The sequence below is a fragment of the Lithobates pipiens genome, unplaced genomic scaffold (genome assembly GCF_037356315.1).
Source record: "Lithobates pipiens isolate NorthernLeopardFrog02 unplaced genomic scaffold, aLitPip1_a1.2 Scaffold_8, whole genome shotgun sequence".
Lineage (NCBI taxonomy): Eukaryota > Metazoa > Chordata > Amphibia > Anura > Ranidae > Lithobates > Lithobates pipiens.
Window position 1 is genome coordinate 78,289,203 of NW_027507903.1, and position 17,179 is coordinate 78,306,381.

General features: G+C 41.0%; 1 protein-coding gene across 1 annotated transcript in view; it reads left to right on the forward strand.

Annotated features, from left to right (window-relative positions):
• UNC13C (unc-13 homolog C) overlaps positions 1-17,179 on the forward strand; it is an 857,791-nt gene that overhangs the window by 571,858 nt on the left and 268,754 nt on the right. Inside the window, exon 20 of the mRNA XM_077472480.1 lies at positions 9,889-9,974. Within this exon, the coding sequence (XP_077328606.1) occupies positions 9,889-9,974 (86 nt within the window). The remainder of the gene's footprint in view (positions 1-9,888; positions 9,975-17,179) is intronic.

Here is a 17,179-nt window from a genome sequence, read left to right on the forward strand (position 1 = left end):
TACACAAGACATATTGTAATTGGATGTTATTAGTTATTAACCACTTGACATCCGTACGATTTACCCCTCCTTATGACCAGGGCATTTTTTGTGATACGGCACTGCGTTATTTTAACTGAAAATTGCGCGGTCATGAGGCACTGTACCCAAATACAATTTATGTCCTTTATTTCCCACAAATAGTCTTCTTTTGGTGGTATTTGATCGCCTCGGAGGTTTTTATTTTTTGCGCTATAAACAAAAAAAAATTAGTTTGAAAAAAAACAACATTTTTTTAACTTTCTGCTATAAAACACATCTAATTGAATAAAAAAAAATCGAAATTCTTCATCAATTTAGGCCATGTATAATGTCTACAAACTATGGGATATTTTTATAATTTTTTTTATTTTAACACTTTTTTGGGACCAGTGACACTAATACAGTGATCAGTGCTAAAAATATGCGCTGTCACTGTACTAATAAGGCCTTGCAACATTCTTATTAGAACACTGCAAGTGCATCAGCTGATTGGTAATGAAAAAATCACTCTTATTCAGATTCACTCTGCTCATTGACATAATAAAACAGACAGATTTCTCTTCAGAGCAGAAACAGGCAGGGCAGAGCGGAATCTGCAACAAAATTTGATAAAATCTTTGCAATATACATTGATCACCCAGATGGGATTTTCTTTTCTCAATAAAAGTGGAGTTACTCTTTAATATAAGATGTATGATGTTAACTGAAAAACATTGCTGTGACTCAGTTGTTTACTAGGTAACTAGATACCAAAATCATCAAACCTTATCTGTAAATGTTATTTCCAATAGACCCAGGAAGACACTTTTTTCCTTATAGCATATGTAGACTACATGGCCAAAGTACATGGACACACCACTCCAAATGATTGAGTTCAGGTGTATATAGTAAAGAATAATGTTACAGCATACAGGGATATTTTGCACAAATGTGAGCTTCTAGCCTTGTGGAAATAGCCTAAGAAAGACCGTTTTGTGTTCCAGCATGATTGTGTCTGTTCACAAAGCTAGGTCCAAAAATACGGTTTAACCCCCCTGACGGTATTCCCAAGTCAGGCTCGGGGTGGAATTTTCATACCAAAAGCGGTATCCCCAAGCCAGACTCGGGACCGCATCGCTGGATCCAGGAGGAGGTTTACTCACCTTCTCCCTCGGATCCAGCGTTGTCTCCCCGCTGTACGAGCGAGCCGTGTCTCGCTCGATGCATCACATCGCCGATCTCTGTGCCCTGCGAGTGTTGCGACGCACGGGGACGGAGATCGGCGCCAAATTCAAAAAGTGAAACAAACAGTAAACATACAGTATACTGTAATCTTACAGATTACATTGCTGTATGTAAATATTTCACATCCCCGTTGTCCCTAGTGCTCTGCCCAGTGTCCTGCATGCAGTTTTATGTAATAAAAACTGTTCTTTATGCCTGGAAACTGGAGATTGTCCATAGCAATCAAAACTGTCCCTTTACATCAAAAATGGTTTTAGACCAGCTAGAAAACAGCGATAATAAATTGGAATCACTCGCAGAATTGAGCGATAGTGATTTGTGGGGAGATCCGTCATCAAATACTGAAAAGTAATGATAGTGACAATTCTGCAACTGAGCAAATTTCAGTGTTTTTGATTTGATTACATTATTGAATAATTTTTATTATTGTTATATTATTATTTGGTACAATTATTTATAATTATTTATTATATTATAATTTATGATTTCATTTTTCAAACTTTATTATACCCGGGATGTCTGCTAGACTCTGGTTTGGACAGATTTAAGAGAGTTATTCCTAAGAATTGCAGGACTACAATATAAAACGCCAAATTTTCATGCAAAATAATGGTACCGCTTTTAGCACCTAAAATCCGAAATAATCGTACCGCCAGGGAGGTTAATGACTTTGTTATGGAGGAACTGGAGTTGGCTGCAGAAAGCCTTGACCTCAAGGCTACTGAACACTTTTAGGATGAGTTGGAATGCTCATTGTGAGGCAAGTCTTCTCTTCCAACATCAGTGCCTGACCTGTTTTTGCTCCAAAATTTTGCAGAAAGCCTTATAAGAAAATCAGAAGATAAGATAAGAGAAATAACATTTGTAACAATAAAACAAGACACTCACTCTATAATGGCGGCTGCTTCTGAGTTGTAGCTATGTTGCTTCAATGTTGTTAAAGTAATGCAAGCAATGCCGGCCCACAATGCAGGGAGCAGGGGTGACGCCCCCCTATCCATGCGTCTGACCCTCTAATCTACACGCGGGATGCATGGATTCCAATGTTTTTTTTTTAAAGGATGTTATTAGAGGCAGAGACTTTAAAAGGCTTCAAAAAACGGTGGGCACGGGGCGCAGGGCACCGCACCCCATGCCCACCCAATTGTGTGATAATAGCAAATGAATATTCGCTATTGTCACAATGATTCTTCTTCCGGATGAACAGGAAGTGGGTTTCCTGATTGGCCAAAGCAAGAAGCGATCCTATTGGTCTAGGAATAGGAGGGAGGAGATGCAATGCTATAGATTGGGTAAGTGCGGGGCTAGTAACCAACCGACCTGGGGGTACAGGTGACCCAATCAACCGACCCGTCGGGGGAGTGGTGCGGGTGTATTGTTTGCCCGCTAAAAATATACCACCAGTCGCCACTGTGCTTGATGACAGGTACAATAGAAGCAGAGTAAGGAGGAGCACTGATCAGCTTAACACCAAAAATCTGGGTCCTGGCCACAAACAGTCAGCTATGGCATGAGGCTAAAGTGCATGAAAAACGCGGATACACCGATGCTGCAGCCAGACCACAACAGAGCAAAATTGGCCTAAAAGACTTACTTGTTTGTACCTATGTTTTCAAATTTGTAAGTTGGGGATGTGGTGCTAGGTGATTACCCACTAGAGTCTTCTATCTGATACCCTTTATGGATGGATAAATTTAAAGAACACTTGTATTCAGAATTACTTTAAGTGGAAGTGAAGGCAAAGGCAAATTCCCGAATTCACAGTATAGTTCAAGTATAAAATCTGATCTGTCTTACAAGCTGGTCATTTAATTCAGCTAGTGTTTTCTACTGTCTATCCCTTTCAGATAGCACTGCCAGGATCTGACCTCCTTTTTCTCTGCTGCAGTTTAACCTCCCTGGTGGTATGATTATGTCAGATTTTTGAATCTCAAAGTGGTACATTGTTTTGCATAGAAATTTGGCGTTTATATTGTAGGCCTGTAATTCTTAGTAATAACACTTAAATCTGTCTAAACAAGAGTCTAGTAGACATCCCTGGTATGATAATGTTTGAAACACAAAATCATAAATTATAATATAAATAATTGTAAAAAAAATACTAATAAAATAATAATAAAAAATAATTTCCACAATTCACTATCACTCAATTCTGCAAGTGTTCTAATTTACTAACGCTATTTTCTAGCTAGTCTAAAACCACTTTGGACATAAAGGGACACTTTTTGGTTGTCATGGACAATCTCATGTTTCCAGGCAGAAAGAACAGTATATATAAGTGCATGCAGGGCACTGGACAAAGCATTAGGGATAAAAGGGAGGTGAAATGATTTCATACAGTAATGTAATCTGTAAGATTACAATGTACATGCTTTATGTTTTGTGTACTTTTTGAATTTGCCGCCATGCTCCACCCTCTGCGTTGCAATGCTTGCAGGAAATGGAGCCCCGAAACACAGGGCATCGGGCAGATGATCTGGCGGAGGACCCAGCGAGAAGACATCACAGGATCCATGTGACAAGATAAATACTGCACCAGGATTCTGCAATGCAATACTGAGTGTAGCTCGGGGTTACCGCTAATGGTACTGAAATTTAACCCAGAGCCACACTCGGGAATACTGATAGGTGGGCTAAGCAAGACAGCTCATTCATGGACCACTTAGTCTGTGATGGGATAGTGAAGGAGAGGCAGAAACATTATGAGGTCAGCTCTTTGCTTTCCTCTCCTGTTACCCAGCATCTTTTGTAGTGTTTTAGCTTCTTCTCCCAGTCTGCACTCTACTGTCCAGGGATCTATAAGAAGCTAATGCAAAGTCAAACAAAGATATTATCTAAATATACAGTATCTCACAAAGGTGAGTACACCCCTTACATTTTTGAAAATATCTTATTATATCTTTTCATGTGACAACACTGAAGAAATGAAACTTTGCTACAATGTAAGGTAGTGAGTGTAAAGCTTGTATAACAGTGTAAATTTGTTGTCCCCTCACCATTATTTTAAAGCACTGCCATAAACCTTTTGGGCATGGAGTTCACTAGAGCTTCACAGATTACCACTGGAGTCCTCTTCCACTCCTCCATGATGACATCACGGAGCTGGTGGATGTTAGAGACCTTGCGCTCCTCCACCTTTCATTTGAGGATGCTCAATAGGGTTTAGGTCTGGAGACATGCTTGGCCAGTCTATTACCTTTACTCTCAGATTCTTAGCAAGGCAGTGGTCGCCTTGGAGGTGTGTTTGGGGTCGTTATCATGTTGGAATACTGACCTGTGGCCCAGTCTCTGTAGGGAGGGGATCATGCTTTGCTTCAGTGTGTCACAGTACATGTTGGCATTCATGGTCCCCTCAATGAACTGGAGCTACCCAGTGCCAACAGCACTCATGCAACCCCAGGACATGAAACTCCCACCACCATGCTTGACTGTAGGCAAGACACATTTGTCTTTGTATTCCTCACCTGGTTGCCACCACACACGCTTGACGCCATCTGAACCAAATAAGTTTATCTTGGTCTCATCAGACCACAGGACATGGTTCCAGTAATCCATGTCCTTAGTCTGCTTGTCTTCAGCAAACTGCTGGTCTTCAGCAAACTGTGGGCTTTCTTGTGCATCATCTTTAGAAAAGGCTTTCTTCTGGGAAGACAGCCATGCAGACCAATTTGATGCAGTGTGCGGTGTATGGTCTGAGCATTGACAGGCTTACCCTGACCCCTTCAACCTCTGTAGCAATGCTGGCAGCACTCATATATCTATTTCCCAAAGACAACCTCTGAATATGATGCTGAGCACGTGCACTCAACTTCTTTGGTTGGCCATGGCGAGTGGAACTTGTCCTGTTAATCACTTCCCGACCGATGTACGTTGGCAGAATGGCACGGGCAGGCATATTGGCATACAGGAACGTCCATTTTAATATGTCGCCCTGCCATCGCATGCGCGATGCTGGCAGCGCACTTTGCGTGCCGGTCGGGATCACCTGTGAGTCCGGTCGCGGGTCCCGCGGACTCGATCACCGCGGGGATACCCACGATCGTTTCACGGGGTGGCTGAACGAAGAGATGCCGTTGTAAACAGCATCTCCCCATTCTGCCTAGCAACAAGTAACGCTGATCTCTGCTCCATGTGATTGGAGCAGAGATCAGTGTTCACTAACACAAAGCCCAGCCCCCCACAGTTAGTAACACACCCCTAGGAACACTTAACCCCTACACTGCCACCCCCTGGTTAATCCCTTCCCTGCCAGTGTCATTTACACAGGAATCAATGCATTTGTATAGCATTGATTGCTGTATAAATGACAATGGTCCCAAAAATGTGTAAAAAATGTCCAATGTGTCTGCCATAATGTCGCAGTCACAATAAAAATCGCTGATCGCCGCCATTACTAGTAAAAAGAAAAAAAATTAATAAAAATGCCATAAAACCATCCCCTATTTTGTAAACGCTGTAACTTTTGCGCAAACCAATCAATAATCGCTTATTTTACCAAAAATATGTAGTAGAATACCTGTCAGCCTAAACTAAGGGAAAAAAATGTTTTTTTTATATATATTTTTGTGGCATATTTATTATAACAGAAAGTAAAAAATTATGCGTTTTTTTAAAATTGTCGCTCTATTTTTGTTTATAGCGCAAAAAATAAAAACCGCAGAGGTAATCAAATACCACCAAAAGGAAGCTCTATTTGTGGGGAAAAAAAGGAGGTCAATTTTGTTTTGGGAGCCACATCGCATGACCGCGCAATTGTCAGTTAAATCGGTGCAGTGCAGAATCGTAAAAAGTGGTCTGGTCTTAAGCCAGCAAAATGGTCCGGTCTGAAAGTGGTTAAACCACTGTATGGCCTTGGCCACCATGCTTCAGCTCAGTTTCAGGGTCTTGGCAATCTTTTTGTAGCCTAGGCCATCTTTATATAGAGCAAAAAAATTTTTTTTCAGAACCTCTGAGAGTTCTTTGCCATGAGGTGCCATGAGGTGCTATGTTGAGCTTCCAGTGACCAGTATGAGGGATTGAGAGTGATAACACGAAATTTAACACACCTGCTCCCCATTCACACCTGAGACCTTGTAATACTAATGAGTTACATGACACCGGGGAGGGAAAATGACAAATTGGGCCCAATTTGGACATTTTCACTTATGGGTGTACTCACTTTTTTGCCAGCGGTTTAGACATTAATGGCTGTGTGTTGAGTTATTTTGAGGGGACTGCAAATTTACACTGTTATACAAGTTGTGAACTCACTACATTGTAGCAAAGTGTAATTTCTTCAGTGTTGTCTTATGAAAACATATAATAAAATATTTACAAAAATGTGAGGGGTGTACTCTGTGTACATTTGTGAGATACTGTATGTCTAAGAATGCTATGAAAAATTATGTGTTTTTAGATGCTGCAGTTATAAAATTCTTATATTTCTAGGCAATATGCTATTGCAATTGTATCTGTATGTCAAATTCTTTTGCCCACAAGACATATATCACTATGCCACAAGTGATTAATGTATAATAATAGTAACTCCGCACTCTGCACACTCACATATGAAGGTCCTAAATATTAGCTGTCTGTGTCATCCATGGCTATAAAACAACATTTATAAAAATGATAGTGAATTCTCATAAGTGTAACCAATTGTATATATTTAACACACTTGAAAAAAGCAGTTACAATTACAGTATAGTGTAGATGGAAAAATATTCCATGTTTTATTTTGGTGTTTGTCATGTTATTATTTTCCATGTGTCGATCATAAAGGGGTACTGGATATGCAAGTTAGAAAAAAATGCAAGTTAAGATTTGGAAATTAAGTGATTTCTGACATTTGTGTTATTTCGGTAAGGCTGGATTCACACTTATGCAGTTTTAGTGCTTTTTTGCATTTTTCAGATTGGCACTAGAGTCCATTTAACATTGTTTTCTATGGAACACAATCTGTAGTGCAAATCTGCAAAATGCAAAAAGCACAAAAAATGCATAGGTGTGAATCCAGCCTAAGTCAGGGGCATTCAACCCTAACTAAAATTAGAGGCACACAGATAAAATGTTTCCAGAGGTGTATAAAGATTCCATGTCAATAAGACAGATTTATGCCAGTGTTTCTACCTTGACATGTGTGGTTTGTTTCATTTCCAATAAATATTTGGACACATTTTTCATTATTCTGAGATTTGGATAAGTCCAAATACCCAAGTTACAGTATAAACAAAGTTTACAGAATGCTCCGAATAACAAAACAAAATTCATCTGAATTTACAAAACTCGAATTGAAATTTGAATAAAATTTTACATCGAATTCCAACTGTAAACATGTTTCTGAAATCAAAAACTATTTGTGTTATTAGAGTACCATTTAGAGATAATGTTGTTTTAGTTGAGCCAAAGGTCATTTAAAGAGTCATTGTAATAATTTGATGAAGTTTTTTTTTTCTTTTTTTGTTCACTTTGCCACATTCAAATCGAAAAAAATTAATTTGCTTCAGCCGATTGAAAATGTATAGATGCGAAAATCTTTGTAAATTCAAAGAAATTTCTAAAAAGACTTAAAGCAAATTCCGAATACAAATCCTAAATACGACTTGAATTTATCGGCCAAATTTAACATAATTTCAAATAACTAGATTAACGAATCTAAACAAAATGAAATTTTTTTTTTTTATCATGCACATGTCTATTTCTACCTTTGCCATACTTGAACATTATAGCAACAGTCCACCCAACATAAGCATTTTTTTACATTTTTCTTTCTTTTTTCTTTCTTTACCTGGTGATCAAGCCAGTAACACACTTCCTGTCTAATGCCTTGTACACAAGGTCGGACATTCCGACCACAAAATCTGTCTGATTTTTTCCCACAGATTTTGTCCTAAACTGGTGTTGCATACACACGGTCGGACAAAGTTGGCGGAAAATCCGATCGTTCGGAACAAGGTGATGTTCGTTCGTTACGACGGGACTACGTTGAGGCTAGTAGCCAATAGCTTTGGTCTCGTAATTTGATCCGAGCATGCGTTGCACTTTGTTCGATCGGTATTCTCTACAAACAGTACCTTGAAGATAGCACAGTGTGATGTTGTGTGAATTCTACAGATGAAACATCAGTTAGTACTGTATAGATTATATAATTACATAGATAAGAATTGAATACACACTGTATACAGACGTTAATGCATGAACCCTTACCTAGGTATATATTAATAGCATGTTATCATAAATATTCATCAATAAGATGAAAATATTTATAAAGTATTGAACAAACAAGTACAGTTACATTTTCAACTCATTGGGGGTATATAGCGATGCTTTTCATACAGGTAGCTAGAACAAAGGGAGTCAATAGCGTGTTGGTAATTATCCAGATATGTGACGTTAAATTATGGAATTATGTAAACAAATATATATACAAGCATATAGAATGTCTTAGTCATTTTAGCTATTTTTATTTATTTATTTTTAAGGCTCTCATTTGACCATTTGGCTTATCATACGTTTTCATCTGCATGCATAGGGTCCCACCCATTTTTCCCGGTTAAGGTGGGGTAGAGGTTTCCCATGGACTCCCAGGCCTCACATTGTCCTGCTGAGCCAGTGTCTTCTGATTACAGTTTCTGGGTGAGTGAGAGTTATGCCTTCGTGAAACACTATGGTCTCTCTTATGTAAAAAATATATATATTTTTTACATAATTCCATAGTTTAGCGTCACATATCTGGATAAATAACAACACACAATTGATTCCCTTTGTTCTAGTTCCCTTTGTGAAAAGCACCGCTATACACCCCCAATGAGTTGAAAATGTAACTGTATTTGTTTGTTCAATGCTTTACAAATATTTTGATTTTATTGATTAATATTTATGATGGCATGCTATTAATATATACCTATGTAAGGATTCATGCATTAACATATGTATACAGTGTGTATTCAATTCTTATCTATGTAATTATATAATCTATACAGTACTAATTGATGTTTCATCTGTAGAATTCACATGATGTCACACTGTGCTATCTTTAAGGCACTGACGAAGCGGCACTGTCCGCGAAACACGTAGGCCATATTTCTATTAATTGTTAGGGATCTGAACACCCTGAATTCAAACCTAATCGTACAAACTGTAATGTACTTTTTTCAACAGTTTTTATAGTAAATAATATTATCTATTTTTTTCATTAGCTTGTTATTCTATTTCATTTCATGTTTACACTTCTCAGAGGCACAATTATAGTCCCATCCAGTTCCATATATGTTTTGAAACATAGTTGCATATCTTCCCAGGATGGTGCCTCTGTAGAAGTATTTGTATTCCACGTTCACCCCACCCTTACATAATGACATTTTTTAATAATCTATGTTTACTACCTTCAAACCGGAACTCAAGGTTGTCTTAAGAGTCTTGATGCATGCTGTACTGACTGCCCCTATACTGATGTCATATCAGCTGCACCCTGTGCTTGCATTGTCTAAAAGATCCAAAAGCTTTATCATGTTTTGACTCAAATTCACAAGTGTCCATCAGCCAAATAATAGACAGATAGATAGAACTGTTGCGTGCTAGTTGTTAATAAATAATCTTCATGCTTATCCATTGTTTGTATCTAATCCCTGTCTGAAAAGACTAATGAGAATCTGTCTCTTGCAGGTTCCCTCAGGAACTGAACATGGGCAAGCTCAGTGCAGATGTGATGTGGAACCTGTTTGCTCAGGATATGAAGTATGCATTAGAAGGTAATCTTCGTACTCTGCTTGTCATCATACAATAATAATTCTACTGACACACTTAGTGTGGAACATACGGTCAACATTATTTCCAGTACTCCTGTTCAAAGTAAAAAAATATATAACATTGTGCCAACATTAATTCAATATATCATGTAGTAGACAAAAAATACTTACAACTAGACCTTGGCAATAATAGCCTTTCCCCTATTAAAATAAATAGGGCAGATACGTCTTATTGTCATGATAGAAATGGTAGTATTTCTCCTTCCAACTGAAAGGCAGTAAATATTCTACAACATTGAGATCTGGAGATTCTATACGTTATAATGGTATTTTCAGGGCTTTTGCTACCTAAGCAAGTTCTTCCCCAAGACTCACAAACTCCAATTCTGCAAGCTCTAGGAAACATTTTGTAAAAAGGCCTATGGAGCTGAAGCACAGCACCTGTATATCCTTCATGCGTCCAAAAAAAGATTAAATCCCCATACACACTATCAGATTTTCTGCTGATTTTTTTTCTTCAGATTTACCAAAACCATGTGGTGCAAGGGCCTGCCTGATTGCTTACATATTGAAACTCCTAAGGTTTGACCTCATATTATATGGTTTTGGTACATCTGAAGGGAAAAATCAGCAGAAAATCTGATACCCTGTTTCCCCAAAAATAAGACCTAGCGTGATTGTCGGTGATGAGCGCAATATAAGCCCTACCCCCCAAATAAGCCTTAGTTAAAGTCCTTTTAGGTCTTATTTTTAGGGTAGGGCTTATTTTCAGGGAACCAGGGTAAGGCTTATTTGGGGGTAGGGCTTATATTGCAGCTTTCACCGACAATCATGCTAGGTCTTCTTTCGGGGAAACAGGGTAGTGTGTATGGGGCTTAATAGTCAGTTGCTACAAATTCTGATAGATAGATAGATAGATAGATAGATAGATAGATAGATAGATAGATAGATAGATAGATACAGTAGATAGATAACATATTGTCACTGCAACACAAATTACAATGGAATTATATAGATAAACTCCTCACATATATAAACATAAAAACAACAACATCACACGCACGTATGAGCATACTCCCCTCCTATAAATAATAAAAAAAAAGTTGAAAAACTGCTGCTGCAATAGAGCTAATTCAGTTTGGCTAGTTGACTTTATTTAATGCTCCTTTAATAGCTCTTGGAAAGAAACTTTCCCTGAATCCATCTGTCCTCACCTTTGTTTCTAAACCTCCTTCCAGATGGCAGTAATTCAAAAAGATGATTTCCAGGGTGGGACGAATAACTGTCCTCACCTGGGCTGGTTCTTCACCAGTCTTTGAGTCGCTATGCTAACTGTTCCCACTGTGCATACATGAGCTGCGCTGTGCTGTATGTCTAATACCTGTGACATATCCTAAAAGGCTGCAAGCAGGAGGAAGGGGGGTTCGGTGAACTTCCTAGACGATCCGATCAGAAGTGGAAGTGGGTACCTGTCACAACCAAGTGCCCCCCCCCCATCAAAAAAAAACAAAAAAAACACAAAGATGAAGAAGATGGGGGGAGGAAGCAAAAAACAGATATGACTCAGAATATAGTATGTTATAGCATATTAAGCCTATTTAAATGTTTTACTAAAGTTTTTAAAGGGCTCACATTTTCGATGGGACGTATAGTTTGACAAGAGGATGCCAGAATCATCCAAAACAAGCCAGCAGTATCCTATAAATCCAGTCCATTGACTCACTGAAATAACACCCCTAACCCCAGCATACTATCCAGATCTTAACCAATTAAAGCTATATGACACACCCAGTGGTTGGATGCATATTTGTCTAAAGTCCTCTTATTGCTGCTCTCTAAAGAATAGTAAGTTGGACATTAAAGAGTAGGGATGAGCCGAACACCCGCCGGTTCGGTTCGCACCAGAACTTGCGAACGACCCCCGCGTTCGGTACGAACGTTAGAACCCCATTGAAGTCTATGGGACTCGAACGTTCGAATTGGAAAGTGCTAATTTTAACGACTAATATGCAAGATAGTGTGCTAAAAAGGGTTTGGCGACCTGCCTCCTGCCTCAGGGGACATGGGTCACTGCAAAAAAAAGTTTTAAAAACTACCGTTTTGGCGGGAGCAGTGATTTTAATGACGATTAAAGTGAAAAAAAAAAGTGAAATATTCCTTTAAATATGGTGCCTGGGGGGTGTCTATAGTATGCCTGTGAAGTGCCACGTGTTTCCCGTGTTTAGAACAGTCCCTGCACAAAATGACATTAAACGGAAATAACACCATTTAAAACTGCTTGCGGTTTTAATGTTATATCTGGTTCCTGCAATATGGTTGAAAATCATTCAGAAAAATGGCATGGGTAGCCCTCCCTGCCCATTACCAGCCTATTTGGGTCTTGTACACATATTAAGGGGAACCCCGTACCCATATTAAAAAAAGGAAATGCGTGTGGCCCCCAGGCCCTATATACTCAGAACAGCAGTATACAGGCGGTGCAAACAAGACAGGGACTGTGTAGGTTTGTTGTGTTAAGTTGAATCTGTTTGTCATTTTCAACCGGTACATTTTTAAAGTGTAGCTCCAGTCAAAAAAAATATCTTTAAGCTTTTTGGAAAACATAGGGAAGGGTTATCACCCCTGTATAATTTTGTTTTGTCGTCCATCTTTTTTCATCTCACTTGCTGCTGTCTCCTTGCGTTTGCAAGTAGGAGATGTTTGTAAGTTGGATGTTTGAAAGTAGGGGCCTGCCCTATATTATAGCGGTATGTACTGGGTACAGAGCACGCAGACAGCACGCACTATCTCCTAACACTACTGACTGCAAGCTCTATTATTAACCACTTGTTAGCCCAATGTTTGCATAAAGTGAAAGATGAAGTTATGCTGAGTAAATAGATATCAAACATGTCACTCTTCAAAATTGCACATGCCGTGGAATGGCGCCAAACGTCGCTACTTAAAAAATCCCCATAGGCGACGCTTTAAATATTTTTTTACTGGTTACATGTTTTGAGTTGCAGAGGAGGTCTAGGACTAGAATTATTGCTCTCGCTCTAACATTCTCGGCGATACCTCACATGTGTGGCACATGCGAGCACATGGGGACATGGGCGCTTTAATTTTTATTTTATTTTTTTATTGTTCATTTTACTTTATTTTAGTTTGACATTTTTTTTCCCAAAAATATATTTTTGATCACTTTTATTCCTATTACAAGAAATGTAAACATCCCTTGTAATAGGAATATGGGATGACAGGTCCTCTTTACAGTGAAATCTGGGGGGTCAATATGACCCCACATCTCACCTCTAGGCTGGGAAGCCTGAAATAAAAAATAAAAAAAAAGATTCTGGCTTTGATCGTAGTGATGGCCGAACGGTTCGCCCGGCGGTCGTTTCGCGGCGAATTTCCGACTTTCGCCGTCCGCGGGTTCGAACGCCTTTTTCCGTCGTTCGCCCCGGCGGACTTACGTGTTTAATGTATACAAGAACTTTAACCTTTCGTGACACGTTTATCATGTGTTACAGGACAACCAATTGAGACATGACAGCTCATGGACACTTGGACATTCCCCCTAACCTATAAATACACCCGATCCGGTGGCCATTTTACATTCTTTCTTCTGTCACTGTAGGGAAAGGATCCTGTGTGGAGTAGGGACAGAGAAAACGCTAGCTATTTGGTACACAAAAGTTCTTTTCAGGACTGGTATAGGTGTTAGGTCAGCAGCCTGAGTTTCTTTTGTCAGTTTAGATAAAGGGACAGAGCGCTGTATGCTGCTATTTTAGGGACAGCTCAGCCAGATTAGTCTTTCTTCATCATCATCATCATCATCATCATTAGCTGTTACTATCAGGTCCACAAAAGAGCTGTTCCAGCTAATCGTTCCAGCCTACTCTTTTTTGCCAATTTGTATAGGGACAGGCAGGAAGCAGTGTGTCAGGCAGTGAGGATAATTTTAAAGACTTGCTGTTACTATTAGTTCCACAAAGGTTCTTTTCAGGACTGGTATCAGTGGTACGGTAATAGGCTTGTACACGTATAATATTCTTTCTTCCAAATATAGAAAGAATATTATACTTGACTGCTGCCCTTCTGCTGCAGTCTGCTAATCATTCACAACTCACTTGTTCCACAAAGCTCTTTATCAGGACTGGTAACTTGGTCTGTCTAGGGTGCTACGGTACATAGGCTTGGGTGCGGTACAGTCTGCTGTTCTGTAAGGACCGCTATCGGTCCACAATACATAGGGTTGCCGTGCACTACTGCTGACCGCTGCCCTATACTGCAGCAGTCCTTCAGCGGTATAGGGACTGACGCACAGTCTGCTAAACACTAATACACAACCTGCTTGGTCCACAAAAGTTCTTATAAGGACTGGTAACTTGGTATAGGGTGCTACGGTACATAGGCCTGAGTGCGTTACAGTCTGCTGTTCTGTAAGGACCGCTATCGGTCCACAATACATAGGGTTGACGTGCACTACTGCTGACCGCTGCCCTATACTGCAGCAGTCCTTCAGCGGTATAGGGACTGACGCACAGTCTGCTAAACACTAACACACAACCTGCTTGGTCCACAAAAGTTCTTATAAGGACTGGTAACTTGGTATAGGGTGCTACGGTACATAGGCCTGAGTGCGTTACAGTCTGCTGTTCTGTAAGGACCGCTATCGGTCCACAATACATAGGGTTGCCGTGCACTACTGCTGACCGCTGCCCTATACTGCAGCAGTCCTTCATTGGTATAGGGACTGACGTACAGTCTGCTAATCACTAACACACAACCTGCTTGGTCCACAAAAGTTCTTATAAGGACTGGTAACTTGGTATAGGGTGCTACGGTACATAGGCCTGAGTGCGTTACAGTCTGCTGTTCTGTAAGGACCGCTATCGGTCCACAATACATAGGGTTGCCGTGCACTACTGCTGACCGCTGCCCTATACTGCAGCAGTCCTTCATTGGTATAGGGACTGACGTACAGTCTGCTAATCACTAACACACAACCTGCTTGGTCCACAAAAGTTCTTATAAGGACTGGTAACTTGGTATAGGGTGCTACGGTACATAGGCCTGAGTGCAGTACAGTCTGCTGTTCTGTAAGGACCGCTATCGGTCCACAATACATAGGGTTGCCGTGCACTACTGCTGACCGCTGCCCTATACTGCAGCAGTCCTTCATTGGTATAGGGACTGACGTACAGTCTGCTAATCACTAACACACAACCTGCTTGGTCCACAAAAGTTCTTATAAGGACTGGTAACTTGGTATAGGGTGCTACGGTACATAGGCCTGAGTGCGTTACAGTCTGCTGTTCTGTAAGGACCGCTATCGGTCCACAATACATAGGGTTGCCGTGCACTACTGCTGACCGCTGCCCTATACTGCAGCAGTCCTTCAGCGGTATAGGGACTGACGCACAGTCTGCTAAACACTAACACACAACCTGCTTGGTCCACAAAAGTTTTTATAAGGACTGGTAACTTGGTATAGGGTGCTACGGTACATAGGCCTGAGTGCAGTACAGTCTGCTGTTCTGTAAGGACCGCTATCGGTCCACAATACATAGGGTTGCCGTGCACTACTGCTGACCGCTGCCCTATACTGCAGCAGTCCTTCATTGGTATAGGGACTGACGTACAGTCTGCTAATCACTAACACACAACCTGCTTGGTCCACAAAAGTTCTTATAAGGACTGGTAACTTGGTATAGGGTGCTACGGTACATAGGCCTGAGTGCGTTACAGTCTGCTGTTCTGTAAGGACCGCTATCGGTCCACAATACATAGGGTTGCCGTGCACTACTGCTGACCGCTGCCCTATACTGCAGCAGTCCTTCATTGGTATAGGGACTGACGTACAGTCTGCTAATCACTAACACACAACCTGCTTGGTCCACAAAAGTTCTTATAAGGACTGGTAACTTGGTATAGGGTGCTACGGTACATAGGCCTGAGTGCGTTACAGTCTGCTGTTCTGTAAGGACCGCTATCGGTCCACAATACATAGGGTTGCCGTGCACTACTGCTGACCGCTGCCCTATACTGCAGCAGTCCTTCATTGGTATAGGGACTGACGTACAGTCTGCTAATCACTAACACACAACCTGCTTGGTCCACAAAAGTTCTTATAAGGACTGGTAACTTGGTATAGGGTGCTACGGTACATAGGCCTGAGTGCGTTACAGTCTGCTGTTCTGTAAGGACCGCTATCGGTCCACAATACATAGGGTTGCCGTGCACTACTGCTGACCGCTGCCCTATACTGCAGCAGTCCTTCAGCGGTATAGGGACTGACGCACAGTCTGCTAAACACTAACACACAACCTGCTTGGTCCACAAAAGTTTTTATAAGGACTGGTAACTTGGTATAGGGTGCTACGGTACATAGGCCTGAGTGCAGTACAGTCTGCTGTTCTGTAAGGACCGCTATCGGTCCACAATACATAGGGTTGCCGTGCACTACTGCTGACCGCTGCCCTATACTGCAGCAGTCCTTCATTGGTATAGGGACTGACGTACAGTCTGCTAATCACTAACACACAACCTGCTTGGTCCACAAAAGTTCTTATAAGGACTGGTAACTTGGTATAGGGTGCTACGGTACATAGGCCTGAGTGCGTTACAGTCTGCTGTTCTGTAAGGACCGCTATCGGTCCACAATACATAGGGTTGCCGTGCACTACTGCTGACCGCTGCCCTATACTGCAGCAGTCCTTCATTGGTATAGGGACTGACGTACAGTCTGCTAATCACTAACACACAACCTGCTTGGTCCACAAAAGTTCTTATAAGGACTGGTAACTTGGTATAGGGTGCTACGGTACATAGGCCTGAGTGCGTTACAGTCTGCTGTTCTGTAAGGACCGCTATCGGTCCACAATACATAGGGTTGCCGTGCACTACTGCTGACCGCTGCCCTATACTGCAGCAGTCCTTCATTGGTATAGGGACTGACGTACAGTCTGCTAATCACTAACACACAACCTGCTTGGTCCACAAAAGTTCTTATAAGGACTGGTAACTTGGTATAGGGTGCTACGGTACATAGGCCTGAGTGCGTTACAGTCTGCTGTTCTGTAAGGACCGCTATCGGTCCACAATACATAGGGTTGCCGTGCACTACTGCTGACCGCTGCCCTATACTGCAGCAGTCCTTCAGCGGTATAGGGACTGACGCACAGTCTGCTAAACACTAACACACAACCTGCTTGGTCCACAAA